The sequence below is a fragment of the Xenopus tropicalis genome, chromosome 4, assembly GCF_000004195.4.
Source record: "Xenopus tropicalis strain Nigerian chromosome 4, UCB_Xtro_10.0, whole genome shotgun sequence".
Lineage (NCBI taxonomy): Eukaryota > Metazoa > Chordata > Amphibia > Anura > Pipidae > Xenopus > Xenopus tropicalis.
In genome coordinates, this window is record NC_030680.2 from 51,244,390 (window position 1) to 51,261,648 (window position 17,259).

Here is a 17,259-nt window from a genome sequence, read left to right on the forward strand (position 1 = left end):
ACTGGAAGCCTTGGATGCCAGAGTAAAAAAAATGCCGAAAACCCCACGTTCATTTTTGTCCAATTTCACCCAATCTTTTGTCTTTAAAGGGGACCTGTCACCCTAAGAAATAATTACAAATTATTTTCTATTGTGTTAGTCAAGCAAAATAAACTTCAATTACACTATATAAATTATTTTAAACTTATTTCCGTCAGCACTGGAATTCACAATTGCAGAAAACAGGCAGGTTCGCAAGCCCTAGTTAGCCTTTTCTCTAAGCCCTAGTTACCTTTTGGCTAAGTTGGGAGAAGAGGCTCATGATGACAGGTACTGTAGGGCATACCCCCCAACTGTCCCGCTTTCTATAGCTCGTCCCGCTGTCCTGGATAGTTCCCTGAATGTCCCGCATTTTCGTAATAGATTACGGAAATGCGGGACATTCATAGAAGGATCCGTGACAGCGGGATGAGCGCTCCGACTCCTTGCGCTGCTTCTCTCCTGTGGCTCCTTCGCCGGCGGTCCCTGGTCCTTTTATAAGGTTGCGCCCGTGCGTAATGACGTCACACGTACACACGGGGCGCAACCTTATAAAAGGGCCAGGGACCGCTGGTGAAGGAGCCACAGGAGAGAAGCAGCGCAAGGAGTCGGAGCGCGTATTGGGGCTCTGTGTTTTGGGGGCTATGTGTTTTGGGGGGCTCTGTGATTTGGGGGGGCTCTGTGTTTTGGGGGGCTCTGTGTTTGGGGGGCTCTGTGTTTGGGGGGCTCTGTGTATGGGGGGGCCTCTGTGTATGGGGGGCCTCTGTGTTTGGGGGGCTCTGTGTATGGGGGGGCTCTGTGTATGGGGGGCTCTGTGTTTGGGGGGCCTCTGTGTTTGGGGGACCTCTGTGTATGGGTGGCACTGTGTATGGGGGGCCTCTGTGTATGGGGGGCCTCTGTGTTTGGGGGGCCTCTGTGTTTGGGGGGCCTCTGTGTATGGGGGGCCTCTGTGTTTGGGGGGCCTCTGTGTTTGGGGGGCCTCTTTGTATGGGGGGGCACTGTGTATAAAGGGTACTGTATATAAAGGGTACTGTGTATGGGGGGTACTGTACATGGGGGGGCTCTGTGTATGAAGGACACTGTGTTTGGGGGGCTCTGTGGGCTTCCTTAGGTAGTACAGTATGAGGGTATAGCACATTTGCATCTGATCCCACCATTTCATCAATATAAAAGGAGTATTTTTAGAAAAAAATGGTGTGTGTTAATTGGGGCGTGGTCACAAAAGTGGGCGTGGCCAAAAAATTGCCGCGCTGCACGCGCCAAATCTTTTTGTCCCTCTTTTTATTTTTCAAATGTTGGGAGGTATGCTGTAGGGACCAAGGAAAAAATGTCTAGTAACCTGTGACACTGCTGTAAAACAAATACTTGGACCCTTTTTGTTTTTTTGTCAAATTCGTCAGCATGTACTGTTGCAGCCACTAAAAAGTTATTTTTTCAATTCCCTGGCACATTTGAGCTCTCAGCAAAAATTACAAATTACTTCTGCGGTAATACTGGGAACTGAGGTGGCATGTATCATGGTGGGCAACCAAAACAAGTCTCCTTTTTATTCTTCTTTGTTCTCTTACGAAAGTATGGGACACGAGCAGAGGGAAGGCAGATTGTGAGGCACCCAGCGCCACACATTAGCAGCTTCTATTTGTTTTGAGGCTCTTACGCAGTCCCCATAAGGCGGCTATGTGCGCGGCACTGTGCTTAAGTGTAGCCGTGACGCTAAATCTCGCGTGATGAGACCAGGAGTCGGGATTTTGTGAAAGAAAGAAGGAAGCAAGCAGTTAGAGGCTTTGCTGAAGGTGCAAGTAGTGATTCACGACTGTGGGTTGTTTTATGAAAAGCGGGACTGTTGGGCACTGTGCATTTACTTGTTTGGAAGGTGAGATTTTAACTCCCCCCCAGCCTAGCCAATCCCTCATACGGCTCAACCGGGACGAAAACTGGGACAAACCATACGGTACATAATCTGGGTAGGGGAAAGAAGCTGCAGGTACCCTAGCAACCACCCTCCCTTCTAAACTCTGTAGCTCATTGAATGTAGTGGGCCCACAATCCAAGTAAGTGCAACACAGCCGGGCCCCGTAAGACGCAGAGCACACTGGACTTGAGACGGCGCCCCCCCGCTCTTACCCTTATTAGCTACAATTTATATTTTCTTATGGGCACTGAATACCTTCTGCTAACTGCATAATCAATGTAACCTTATCATCAAGGAACCTTCTATAATATTCCTTTGACCTGTTTTAGGTACATTTTTTAGGACATTGGCTTACCCCTGGATATCTGCACCGCTCTGATTCCCATCATCCCTTTTCAGGTAAGAATCACTTCAAACTGAATTTACTAAAACCCTTATATCATGAAATAGCTTTTGTGTTTGTGGGAAAGGCTAGATCTAATGTTAGAGATGTTTTGTGACTTATAAGGTATTTAAATATTTATGTGTTACCGTTCCTTAAACACTTAGTATATTGGTACCATTATCCCTTTGAAATGGACACACTTTTTGACTCCGTATGGTTTGTAGAAGGCATCTTAAATGAGTAACGATTAACCATCTGAAATGAGTATAGAGTATAGTATATTATTCAGGCAGGGGTTGCATTACTAACATAAGTGCTGATTTGCGTTGTGAGCTTAAATTTTATTATTATTGTTACTTTTATTATCTATCCAGAACTTCTCCTATTCCTTTTCCAGTCTCTCATTTAAACCACTGCCTGGTTGCTAATGTAAACAACATCCTAGCAACCAGATAGCTTCTGAAATTTTAACCCTTTCACTGCCAGCCGTTTTGGACCAAACTGGAACTTCTACTGCCAGACAGTTTTTGAACATTTTGCACTGTTTCACTTTAGGGGCCTTTCCTCGGGGGGACTTTTAGTTTACCCAGGAAAACAATATATATATATATATATATATATTGCAAAAAAAGACCAGCAACACCGGATCTATTGTGAATAGTAGATTATATTAAAAAATGCATGAACAGCCAACGTTACGTTTCGATCCCCATCGGGACCTTTCTCAAGGTTGCCTTGAGAAAGGTCCCGATGGGGATCGAAACGTAACGTTGGCTGTTCATGCATTTTTTAATATAATCTACTATTCACAATAGATCCGGTGTTGCTGGTCTTTTTTTGCAATATTTAATTTTTTTACCGTGCACCCGGGACAAGAATTGAAGCGGTGTGCCATCCTTGGTTTGATATATATATATATATATATATATGTTTTTTTCAGGACAACCTAAGCTTTTAAAATATGGTGGAATTTTTGTGTAATTCCAATTCTGTAACAAGATATAGGCTTCTAAATGTCTAAAAAATGAAAAAAAATATTTTCCATAATATAAACACATACACCAGAAACAAAAATTATTTTATGCATGAAAATACAACTGATTTGGAAAGTCCCATGTCTCCTGAACTTGCCAATGCCAAATATATATAGGATTATGGAGATTTCTCACTTGTATAGGTCAAAAACTCCCTGCAGTACACTACCAAATTTCCAAAGCACTGCTCCAGAAAGCTGCACACTTTAGATTTCAAGGCCAAAAATTCCACTAACAGAAAGTTTATCCCAGAAAATTATACATTTTTAAAAAGAACAGATTCTGGGGAATCCAGAATAGGTAGAACTGCCTGTCTACTCCAAACTACTAAGTTGCAATGTTTTCCTAAAGTTATTGGTTTTTATCAAAATTTGTGAAAATTTTTTAAAAATCGCTTCAAAGCTTCCAGTCTGTAGTATCTTATCTCCTACAGGTCATAAAGTAACCAGATAAAACACCCTAAATATGAACGCCAGGGGTCCACTGAACAGTTTGATGCCCAATATGTATAGGTTTACCTAAGTATGTGGCATGTAGGGGCCTGAATGGGAACATACCCCCATATGATCTATCATTTCTGTCATTTCAGCTTCTGCAAAATCAACACATTTACATAATTATATGTGGGATAATGCTAGTAAAAAGTACATTCCCCTGAGAAAGTCATATATTTTTGGAAAGTAAAACCCCCCCCCCCCCCCCCGAATTTAAAATGGGTACCCATGTCTTTCTACTCCAAAGTACTAAGCCGCAAAGCTTTCCTAAAGTTGGCAATTTTGATTAAATTTCCAAAAATCCCCTCAAAGCTTCCACTTTGCAGCATCTTATCTCCCACATAGCATTAGGTACCAAGCTAAAACACCCTAAATATGAACCCCAGAGGTCTACTGAACAGTTTGATGCCCACTGTACACAGTTTTATCAAAGCACATGGCACTTAGAGACCCCCCAAATATACCTTGTGCTCACTAATTTTGTGGCTTACCTTAACCTAATTCATAAACACATGGCAGTTTTATGAGGGGTAGAAGCTGCAGAAATGTAGCATGACCCCTAAAAACCATATATTTTTGAAAAGTACACATTCTGACAAATCCAACATGAGTTAAGAAGACTTTCTGCACCAAAGTACCAATCTGGAAAGCTTTCCTAAAGTTAATGGTTTTTATGACTTTACTGAAAAAGGCCTAAAATTGTTGCAATTTGCCATATTTATCTTACAACATTTCTTACGTATAATGACACATCACCCTAAATATGAATGCCAGCGGTCTACTGAACATTTTGATGCCCAATATGCAAAGATTTACCAAAGTATGTGGTGTACAGAGGCACCCAAATGAAAATAGTGCATAGGAATTTTCTCAGCTGCCAACTCAATTTCTGCAAAAAAAAGCCCAATAACTGTATTATGTGCCGTAAGACCCCCTAACTGTACAGAAAAAAGTACACATTCTGACAAATCCAACATGGGTAAAGAGACCTTTCTACATCAAAGTACCAATCTGCAAAGCTTTCCTAAAATTTGTGGTTTTTATAACATTTCAGAAAATCGCAAAAAAAATGTTGCAATTTGCCGCATTTATCTCACACAATTTCTTGCATACAAAGACAAATCACCCCAAATAGGAACACCAATGGTCTACTTAACAGTTTGATGCCCAGTATGCATAGATATACCAAAGTCTGCAGTATGTACTCACCCCAAAATGAAAATAGCGCATATGGATTTCTCGCCTGCCAACTCATCTTTTGCATACAGAGCCCCCTGTCAGCATATTATGTGCCGTAACCCCCCCTCACTATACAAAGACCCCCACAAAACCATATATTTTTGGAAAGTACACATTCTAATGAATTCAAAATAGGTAAAGTTATTTTTCTACTCCAAAGTTACACATGGCAAAGCTATGCTAAAAACAGATCAGGAACACTAATACATGGATAAAAATGCAATAAAACCACAAAAATTGTGCAAATTAGTGAAACGACAAAATAAGACACACAACAGTGTAATTAGTGGTCAGAATATCTAAGCCAATCGTCACACTGTCAAAATAAACAGTAAAAAGAAAAGAAACTAAAAACAAAGTGGTTTACATGTTTGTAAATGTGTAAAAGTTGTATGACAGTGTGTATATGAGTGTATATAGGTGTAGATAAGTGTGCAAAATGAAAACAAAACAAAAAAAACTGCAAAATTGTGTGCTGTATAAGTGTGTATAAATGCAAAATAAAACAGCCTTACCTGTCCTGAAGCTTGCCTGGTCCTGGCGCTGCAGTCCTGGAGCAAGAAATCCCGGGGGCCGGCGCTGGGTGGGAAGCAGGAAGTGGAACCAAGCAGTAGACGCGATGCGATCGCGTCTGCTGCTTGGGGGTCGGCCCTGCTACTATCGCTTCGCCGGGCTGACATGACAGCCCCCTGGCTCATTGCCCGTCCCCTGGCTGTCATCGCTAAAAACTCTCTGCCGAAGCAGCACTTGCCGCTTCTGCAGAGAGTAACCTTATCTGCCAAATGACGTACGGCGTTGGCAGATATAGCCTTTTACTGCAACGACGTACGCTGATATAGCCTTTTACTGCAACGACAACGACGTACGCTGACAATTGCAAATTGTCTCTGAATTATACTGTCTACATCATACTAACAGTTCATCTAAAGGTGACCAATGCCTTTACGTTAACGATTCCAGTTAGAGGAGAACTCTGCACACTATGGGGCACATTTACTAACCCACGAATGGGCTGAATGCGTCCGATTGCGTTTTTTTCATAATGATCGGTATTTTGCGATTTTTTCGGAAAATTGTCGCGACGAGAGTTTTTCGTAGCCATTCCGAAAGTTGCGCAAAATCTGGGGATTTTTCGTAGCGTTAAAACTTGCGCAAAAAGTTGCGATTTTTTTGTAGCGTTAAAACTTGCGCGAAACATTGCACCTTTTAAGTTTTAACGCTACGAAAAAGGCGCAACTTTTTGCGCAAGTTTTAACGCTACGAAAAAATCGCCAGATTTTGCGCAACTTTCGGAATGGCTACGAAAAACTTGCGTTTTTTTCGCGCAAATCGTATTGGTAACGAAAAAGTCGCGACAATTTCCGAAAAGTCGTAAAGACGCCGAAAAAATCGCAAAAAAAACCGAAAAAGTCGCAAAATGTACGTTTTCAAATCGGAATTTTTCCAATTCAGTTCAGATTCGTGTCTTAGTAAATGTGCCCCTATGTTTTGGGATTCTGTAACAGTCTAAGACCGCTATAGTTGTTTGGCCGAGAAAATCTGTGTCTCTGATGCCCCCAGTAGCACAACTTGATCAATCAAATGGCTTCTAAGTGTCATGGTGGGACCAAGCTTTTATTGGCGGTGTATGGCCACAAATATTATATATCTGCTGCTAATAGGTTAAAGGAACAGTAACATCAAAAAATTAAAGTGTTTTAAAGTAATTAATATATAATGTGCTGTTGCTCTGCAAAAAAAAAATGGTGTTTTTGCTACAGAAAAGCTACTATAGCACTACTTGTTTCAGATTATATTGCTTTACCAGAGGAAGGATCCATGTGATCTATAACATGTGCTATGCATATCACCAAGCTCTTTAGTGGAAGTCATTGATTTGTGTCCCTGATACTTACGCATGATTCACATCATTCACTTTACTACTGAGCTACAAGTTGGAGTGATATTACCCCCCTCCCAGCAGCCAATCAGCAAAATAATGGGAAGGTAGCAAGATAGTAGCTCCCAGTAGATATCAGGAAAGCACTCAATAGTAAGAAATCCAAGTATGGCTCAGGACTCCTCCAGGTACACAGGAGTAGGAGAAACAATAGGTTATCTGAAAGCAGTTCTTATGTCAGAATCGGGAACAATGCACTGAGATGGCGCCTACACACCAATATTTCAACTAAAAAAAATACATTTGTTGGTTCAAGAGTAAAATTTCAAATGGTAGAGTGATTTTAGTTTTTATGTAAATAGTGTAATTTAGAAAAAAAAAATGTACACCATAAAAATCATGATAGAATCCCTTTTACTTAAAAAGATACTTGTTTTGGAAGTGATGTTTTAGCCTACTGGTGGGATGTTGTACTGAAAGTAACAAAGCTATCCTTACTATCTTGCAAGTTGAGTGTTTTTTCAAAAAAATATGTAAATCAGGTGGAAGAAATTTCCCAATATTAAAGCCTCCTTCACTAATAACTTTAGATATGTGTTTATGGGCCTTGAGAAAATCAAATGTTTTTTCTTTTCATAGTTGTTGATTGCAGAAGGGTCAGCAGTGTGAAACTCGTACATGAAATGTAACATTTGTGTTTATATTATCAGATTTTCTTGAAGTGAAATGGAAGATCTGGAAGAAGAAAATTTTACTCTGTCTGTGTATGTATCTAGTATATAAAAGACAAAGTGTTGTTTCCTGCTGTTGCTGACATCTGATTGAGAAATGTAGCAGAGCTCCCCCAATCAAATAGTTATGAAAATATGCCTTGTAACTTGTTTTACATGGCTCTGATTGACATGACACTGACTGACTTGGCCTTGACCAAGTTGCCACCTTATTAGCCTAGGTATGAGGGAAAAATGTCAGCTCTCTACTAATATGTGACTTTGTACTATGTCTATTTAGGAGAGTGAATGCACTGAAGAGAGCAAGTGCTTTATGGCTAAAACAAATGTCATGTCTACCATATAGCCATTAGGCATGTAAGGGAAGTTGAAGCATAGTTAGGAGCAAACTCAGCTGTAAGTGGTTTGGTGAATTATGGAATGAAAAGCATTTATAGCAAAGGGAAAAATGTTCTCATGGCTAAAAATGTTTAGATTATGTAAAGTAAGGGTTGAAATGAGGATCACTTTACCATCCTACTAAATTTTATCTATCCTTTCAACTTCAAATTTTAGCCAGGTCGCACTTGTCTTTGCCCTTAAGCTGGCCGTACACATTAAGATTTTAAAAAGACCTTTTAGTTATTGTAGAACCAAGCTTATCCTGAAATGGTTGTTTAAAAGTATGATTTGTCCATCAATGAAAACGACCATTGCAAGCGATATTGTCTAGTTGAAGCTAGGAAAACTACCTGAAAACCTGCCCGATCGATTTTCTGACCAATGGATGAAAAATCGTCAGATGTGCTGTCGTTCGGTGCCCACTAGCCTTTAGAAAATTTGACGGATTTGTTGTATCGCACTGAAATTGGTCGTTAGAGAGAGAAATATCTTCATGCGTATGGCCATCTTTAGACCTCAACTGAATCATAGCTTTGGTCCTGGCTTGTTTGAATAATAGAATCAGTAGTGTAGATGAAAATTTCCTTAGGTTAATAAATCCAAATGGAAATGTAAAATGGAGCTTCCTATCCAAAAAGAAATAAACATCTTTTTTTTTTAAATTCATACCCTGTTGCATACCCTGTTGCACTACCTCCTACCTAGTAGGAGGTAGTGCAACAGGGTATGAATATGAAATGAAATTTAATATTTAACTTAAGTTAAAAAGCATTTTTAAATATAATAGGAACTAAAGGTGGCTAGTTATTTATATTAACAAGGAAACAATAGGAAGGTTGCTAGGGAAATGTATACCTTAACCACTGATAATGTATTGTTGTTTCATGCCAAACCTTAATATTATTTTCTTACCTTAGCTATCCATGTAAAATGTCAGCTGATCATCATCTTAATTTATGTTTGGTTTGATTTCCCTGGTCCAGTTCTTCCCCTAAAGATGCTGAATTTGACAGTGTGGTGGGACATATGGAAGATATCATAATGGGTAAATGTCAAGAACTGCTTGTTTTCTTTGCTGTTTGCTACAGTTGTCTTAACAGTATGTAGGTATTGCTTTGTCTTTTATAGCCAAGTCTTAATTTTTTTGATAACATTTTTTTGTATAAACTGGTGATAATTAAGTCTGCAAAATAGGAAAGGACAAGCATGTACAGTACAGATACCTTTATTAAAGGACAACCCAGCATGAAGTTCTGCTTACCACTTTTAGGCCGATGGACCACGGAAGCAGCTAGTCACCCACAATAGATCTCTACTAGTTGCCCGCAGTAGCAGAAATCTATCGTGAGTGACTAACTCGCTGTGTGGGTCATCAGCCTAAGGCTAGTCATAGAGCTGCTGTAACATAGTAAGTTGGGTTGAAAAAAGACATACATCCATCACGTTCAACCATAATGCCTATATATAACCTGCTTAACTACTAGTTGATCCAGAGGAAGGCAAAAAACCCCATCTGAAGCCTCTCTAATTTGCCGCAGAGGGGAAAAAATTCCTTCCTGACTCCAAGATGGCAATCAGACCAGTCCCTGGATCAACTTGTACTAAGATCTATCTAAATAAGTGGCATTACAGAAACTACACCTGCTTCCTCTTTTGTTAGCTGCCTTTCCCTAGAACTCCTACCAGAGACAGAGCTCCCCACCTTTTGATGCAGAAATAGGCAAAAAACGTTTCTATGTATAGGTGCTTTCACTTTATTTAAAGTTACAAAAACCTATTTGAAGCACTCTGTCACCAGTCTGGGGTAAAATGCAGGCTTGATTGTAGAACATGCCTTTCATGTCTCTTCACCAGTAAGCAACAGTGAATAATTCTGGCACTGTTTGAGTTTGAAACACACTTCTAAATACATTTTTAACTTCTAAATGTTAAATTAAAGGGCTACGTTTTCCATTTGCCAGGTCAGTAAATAGCTTCTAGCCACTACATAATCTAAGCAGTGACTACACCCTTAGGTGGCTAAAGCCAAAATAAATAACTGAAGTTTAACTTGCCTTCCAGTAAGAAAAATGAAATGGTATAGGCAAAATCAAAAATATTTTGACAGTATTTCAATATAGATTTTTGTTTGTATTTTTGCAGATGATGAATTCCAGTTACTTCAACATGGTTTTATGGACAAGTATTATCATGAATTTGAAGACACAGAAGAAAACAAGTTAACATACACTACAATTTTCAATGAATATGTAAGTTGCAAACTGTAACTATCAGTGCTACTTTCATTATTTCATTACTTTTATTATTGCATTATGATCTGTGTATCAAAGTACATTAGGGTTTATGGGGGGCTGATGAGACCCATGATATGAAAGGGTTGCCATGTTACCCAAGGATCTGTAATAAGCTTTGTAATGGATAGCTTGATGCGTAGAAACCCTCACCAAAACAGAAGTAGATGAAAGGTACTCCCTAAACGTTAATACATGCATATTCAGAGGGACCAATAAATTATTAAGGAAAATAAAGTAATCCACTTCATTTTTTTTTTTTATCAATAAACAAATGTATGTAATCCTAGAAGTACAGTTGTATGTATTAAATGTATGTAATCCTTGCAGTACAGTTGGTAAATGTCTTTTTTCCCCCACTTCTTGCTTCTACTTTTTGTGACTGGCATAATGTCCACAGACCATAATAGATAAGAAAAGCAGTTTATACAGAATAGGTCAGATTAAAGGACAATGAAAGGTTAATATAAATTAAAAGTAAGTCTAAAGGCATTCTTTTTAAGTACTTACTGTATATCTAAATTCCCAGATCCCTGCTTGCTTCTCTGAGATATGGTGCTGGCAGCCTACAGCAAGTGTGAAGACTACAGTGACATCACTGAAATCACTCTGTCCTTCCTGTAGGCTGCCAGCGGCAGCCTTCCTATTCTCTGAGCATGTGTGTAACTTGATCCTGTCTCCTGTTCTGAGCTACACATGCCCACCAGCCAATCAGAAGCAGATCTGGCAGAGGGGAGGGAATGAAACATGTGCAGTATGAAGCAAGGAGGGAAAGGAAGGGAGAATACCTTTTTAGAGATGGCTGCCTGTTCTAGAAAATGTGAAGTAAGTGTGTGTGTAAGTGTGACTGAGTAAATATTTGATTAGGTGAGCCAAAAGTGTGGCGTTTTTACTAAACAATAGGAGGACTATTGGGCAGTATGCTTTTTAAATTTTGACTTGCATTCTCCTTAAATAAATATGCTATTACTGGTGCTTTACAATCACCAATTTATCACCATGTATTAGTATAATCAGCTTTATCCAACCTTAATAAACCAGAAAAATCAGTGCAGACCTGAGCCTGAACTATTCTTTCAAGTTCTCTCAAAAAATAGGCTTTTCTTTTATCGACTTAACATCAGTACTAAAGCATTCACTCTCAGTAACCAAGGATACTTAAAAAATCTATTACAGAACACTAATGTTTAATTTATAACAATCTGTTGCCCAGCAGTTCCCATCAGCCTCTAACAGCCCACTGGTAGCTAAAGTTCAGCAGCCAGAGTTCAGATATAATCATTTGTTACAACGTTCTCCACTCCTGCAAATAAAGAACAAAAAAAATACTTGAGAAATAGTAGTATTTTATTTGCAGTGTTGGTAAGCTGCACTGAATAGTGTATAATAAAAAAATTACCTATTAATATAGTATTCCGGTAGTACAGGTATCGGACCCCTTATCCGGAAACCCGTTATCCAGAAAGCTCTGAATTACGGAATGCCCGTCTCCCATAATCAAATAATTCCGAATTTTAAAACTGATTTCCTTTTTCTCTGTAATAATAAAACAGTACCTTGTAATTGATTCCAACTAAGATATAATTAATACTTATTGGATGCAAAACAATCCTATTGGGTTTAATTAATGTTTTATTGATTTTTTAGTAGACTTAAGGTATTGAGATCCAAATTACGGAAAGACCCATTATCCAGAATACCCTTGGTCCCGAGCATTCTGGATAATGGGTCCTATACCTGTATGGGGTTTTCCTGTGGTGGTAGAGAATTACGGTGCTATAACTATACACAGTCTACTAGTATAGTATTCATCTGCCATTATGCCAAATGCATTTATTGTTAAAGTGTTTAGCCTGTCAGTTTAACAGTGTGTGTTTCTAGATTGGTTTAGTGGAGAAGTTTATCGAAGAGCAGCTGCTTCTGCGAATCCCAGCATTTAACATGTCTGCATTCATCTCCTCATTACAGTAAGTCATTATCAGTTTAGGAGAAATCTGAGGGTTTTTTTTTTTTCAGAGTCATATTGAGGTTTCCACTTAAAGGATAACTAAAGAAACAGGCAAGAAATGTTGTACATTATGTTTTCTGCTGATTTACATCACATGCTCTGTGCTGCTGTCAGTTACTGAGCTTAGGGACCGACTCACAATATACAGTATATATAGAATATAAATGTAACAGTATAATGCTGATATAGTAATATATCAGATTCACATAACATACCAGCTTTGAAACAAGTGCAATTACCATCAGAATTTAATGATCAAACCTGTAGCATCATATTCTATGACAGGCTATACTCATTTTCTGCTCAATAATTTGCAAGGACCCCTAAGCTTAGCTTATCAACCGCTGCTCAGAGCCCACTGAGCATGTGCACTATGCCAGACCGTTCTAACAGAATCCAAGATGTAAGAACTGCAATCAGTTTAGTAAAATTTTATTTATTAAATCTTTTAACCTAAAATAATTCACTGTTCTGTATGTATGCCTACACTGTGTTACTACTTTACTGCAAATAGTAAAAAGCAATGGCACTAAGAGCAGTTACAAGCAGGGCAAGCCCTTGCAAATTTTATTGTGCAATGTTTTGGAGGAAAGAAGAACCCCTTTGACAAGCATGTTACACAATAAAATTTGCAAGGGCTTGCCCTGCTTGGAACTGCTCTGAGTGCCATTGCTCTTTACTATTTGTGGCTACTTGGGAGGGTGCCAATCCCTCCAGCACTGTGCACCAAACTTCTCACCGTTGGAGCGCCAGGGTGTGCGAGGAAGGTCTCCTTTCTGAATACATCTACTTTACTACTCATTTGTGTTACAAATATCTGTGTTTATTTGTTCCAGATGCCATCGGGAGGAAATAGCTGGTGATATTTTTGATATATTACTAACATTTACAGACTTCTTGGCTTTTAAAGAGATGTTCCTTGACTACAAAGCTGTAAGTAGTGTTTTTGCTAGAGTTCTTTTCTAACTATATGCAAAAATTGCAGTGTGGGGAGATAATGGGGAGTTAATTAGGGTCGAAAAAAGCCCTACCCTTGGATACTATGATTGTTCAAGAAATCATCCAAGCCCCTCTTAAAGCCATTAACTGAATCTGCCAACACAAAATCACTTGGACCCACAACCTCACTGCCCTCAGCATGTAAAACCACCTACGCACCAGTGGCCTCTGGTGCGCTGATCATTTGAATGGGAAAAAAGAACCCCCCCATCTGCCTATATTCCCCTCTAATGTACTTGTACAGAGTAATCCTGTCCCCTCCCAAGCACCTTTTTTTTCCAGAGAAAACAACCTCAACCTTAAAAGTCTAACCTCATAGTTTAAATCAGTGATCCCCAACCAGTGGTTCGTGAGCAACATGGATGTTGCTCCCAGTGGCCTCAAAGCAGGTGCTTATTTTTGATTTCCTGGCTTAAAGGGCAAGTTTTGGTTGCATAAAATCCTTGCATATTGCCAAACAGAGCCTTCTATAGGCTGCCAGTCCACATAATGGCTGCCAAATACCCAATTATAGCTCTTGCACCCTGCACCCCAAGAACTTTTTCCATGCTTGTGTTGCTCCCCAACACTTTTTTCTATTTGAATATGGCTCACGGGTATAAAAGGTTGGGGATCCCTGGTTTAAATGTTCCATCTCCTTTACCAGTTTAGTTGCATGTCTCTGCACTCTCTCCAGTTCATTAATATCCTTCTTAAGGACTGGAGCACAAGGAAAGGACCAATGATTGACCCCTGAGGTACTCCACAAACAAATCTGGCTCAAATAGAAAATGTTCCATTTACCTCCACTCTTTGTAATCTATTCTTCAGCCAGTTTTCTGTCCAACAAGAAATATTATGTTTTAGGCCAATATTTCACCAATTTTCAAGTATTCCTATACCTTATTTCCCCTTCCAAAAGCTTTCCTATCACTGATGTCAGACTAACAAGCTTATAGTTTTCAGGCTGAGAACGGGATCCCTTTTTGAATAACGTCACCACCAATTTGCAGTCTCTCTGCACTATGCCAGACCTTAATGAATACTGAAAAATTGAGTGAAGAGGTCTGGAAATCACACACCAGCTGGTTGTTTACCTTTACATGTTCAAGTCTCTTTTGAATTTCCTCCTGAGTAACCCATGCATCAGTAGTTATATTACCTGAGAACCCAGTGTTCCAGCGCCCAGTCCTCAAGACATGCATGTCACACATTATTAATAAAAGCAGGAGCCAACAGCATATCAAGATATGTACAGGTATAGGGCCCATTATACAGAACGCTCGGACCAATAGAATTGTTTTGGCTCCAATAAGGATTAATTATATCTTAGTACAAGGGATCAAGTACAAGCTACTGTTTTATTACAGAGAAAAAGGATGTCATTTTGAAAACTGTAAATTTATTTGATTAAAATGCAGTCTATGTGAGAAGACCATTCCATAATTCGGAACTTTCTGGATAATGGGTTTCCAGATAAGGGGTCTGATACCTGTTGTACTTTCTATTTTGTACTCTGAATAAAGCCTTGAGCTTATACATTAGGAGAAAGCGTCCCAGTTCTGTTTTGGTTCAGTGCTGGACTGGTGTACATTTGATGTACTTTTACTAATGAGTACTGAGAGCTGTGTAAAACATAAATACAAAACTAGGTTTGGCAGTTCTGACTGCTTGGTTCAGGACTGGGTACATTTAGGCCTGGTTTCCTTAGGGCAAGGGCACACAAAGCAGATTGACCACTTTCCTCCACAGGTGCTTTTTTATAGTCATGAAGGAAAGTGGGTACACTCTTATGCGCTCACCCCGTAGCTTAATTGACAGGCACGGTGTTGGCCTGTGTGGAGCTGTACAGAGGGTATACTTGAAACACAAATCTATGCATTTTCATGCTGATATTTGCTGCGTATAGCTCCAAACGCTTTCCTCTGCATCTATAAAAAGCGTCTGTGGAGTTTGCTTAGTGTGCTATTGCCTGTAGATGCAAAACCATAAGAGGAAGTTAGCTGCAGCATTATTCTTCTTTATTTCTATAGTGCCTTCATGTTACACAGCTCACTACAGAGATTATATATTTATTTACATAGGTCCCCAGTTGTGCCTAGCAGCTGTACTGACCATTGTTCGACCATGCACTCTGAGGTTTCATAAATCTGGTTACATGTAACTTGTAGCTACAGCTTTACTGATCTCTTGCTTCTTTCCACCCCAGGAAAAAGAAGGTAGGACTGTTGACTTGAGCTGTGGCTTAGTGGTGACACCTTTAATCGGCTCTTCGGTCTCTTCATCATCATAGAACATTGGCTGTTATTCTTTTATTGTATTATTTAAATTTTGTACCTATTTTTCTATGTAAATAGTTAGTTTATTCTTTCCAAATTAGTCTGGATTTTATTTTTCTGGAACATCCACAGTTATTGTAGCTTCATACTATTACTTGCCCAAATACAGACATTCTTTACTGGCTGTTGCACATAATTCTTACTTCCCCTTAATCTCTTTGGATCAAATAACCTGCTCTGTGATTACGGCGATCATGCAGGCATCAAATGAATCAATATTTTTTGTATGGCTTGTTTGCCTAGGTGTTATGTTGGTTTCTGGTTAGAGATTGTGATTAGAATCACTCACTGGGGATCATTTATCAACACTGAGCAAATTTGCCCATAGCCGTAAACCATAGCAACCAATCACTGATTTGCTTTTTTTTCAGCCAGCTGGGGGTAGAACAATGAATGCAACAATTTGATTGCCATAGGTTACTGTCCATGGGCAAAATTGCCCATTGTTGATAAATGACCCCAATTGTTGCATTCTAGCTCATCATACTTGTCTTGTTATATTTATTATTTGCCTCAAAATACTTGTATATGAAGAAACTGATTAATAACTTCTGGTATGTAAATTATGATGTTACATGTCTACAATAAATAGAATGTTTGACATTTTCAGCAATGGGAAATCCCTTTTTACACAGAAATATGTTCTGATTAAAATTTAAAGAACATTTATATCCTAATAAGTGACCTTGCAAAGAATCTTATGAAATTGGCACCTGCATATCAGTAAATATTGTGTTTTCCCTTGAGTGACTATTTTATGATGTTTTGCATGTGTTGCTCACTGATCACCTGGCAGGAAGAAATGTGGGAGTAAAACACACGGCTCTTTTCATTTATTGGCTGATGTTACCAGGCCCTATGCATGCTCTTGGTTTGCATGAACATAATGCCTCATACAAGCCAGAGGTTGGGCTTTAGTACTCAAAACTGAGTTTTGTTGTTTTTTTTTTTATTTGTGTGTGTGTGTATATATTAATGTGTGTTTTGTTTTTTTTTCTTTTTTTAGACCTGCAGTGTTCAGGTGTGTAGTTTATAAAATTCACTAAAGAAAAGCTTATATGTAAAACTGATGGATTTAGAAAAGTCAAGTATTTTTAGTAAAAGTTGGCCACTGGAGGGCACTGTTTCACTAAAAGATTTAGCAGAGATTTATACTCATTGATGAAACTAGCTGAGCAGCTTTTGTTTATATGAATAAAAACAAATAAGCAGATGGATATGGTTCTTTTTCCAGAATAAGCTGTCCATATGTTTTACTGTTGCCGGAAAGAAGAAGTGAATGCAAATCCTGTTAATATTATATAAGGGGTATGTTTTTCCATTACCAGAGCTAGTCCTAGAAAACATCATAGGGATATTTTACAAAATTAGTATTCCACATTGTTACTGATTTTCTGACTCTCCACATAGGAGACACGCATGGTCATTCACAATGCCGTCTCATCATTACTACATTTTCCTTACTATTCATTGCAACACTGGCAATATATATTAAACTTTTGGCCGAATTTTATAGAATGTGACAATCATATTCTGCTCCTACAGTGACATTTTTAACTAGACAATACCT

The 17,259-nt window shown here is 38.9% G+C and overlaps 1 protein-coding gene across 4 annotated transcripts; it reads left to right on the forward strand.

Moving 5' to 3' along the window:
- The first annotated feature begins 1,369 nt into the window (after positions 1-1,369).
- On the forward strand, positions 1,370-16,435 carry arl2bp (ADP ribosylation factor like GTPase 2 binding protein). 4 transcript variants are annotated; one of them, XM_012961166.3, is made up of 8 exons: positions 1,370-1,969; positions 2,260-2,329; positions 7,672-7,725; positions 9,057-9,118; positions 10,216-10,322; positions 12,246-12,331; positions 13,209-13,305; positions 15,560-16,435. In XM_012961166.3, the coding sequence occupies exons 3-8, from the start codon at positions 7,688-7,690 to the stop codon at positions 15,641-15,643; spliced, it is 474 nt and encodes a 157-aa protein (XP_012816620.1). In that variant the 5' UTR covers positions 1,370-1,969; positions 2,260-2,329; positions 7,672-7,687; the 3' UTR covers positions 15,644-16,435.
- Positions 16,436-17,259: the final 824 nt, after the last annotated feature.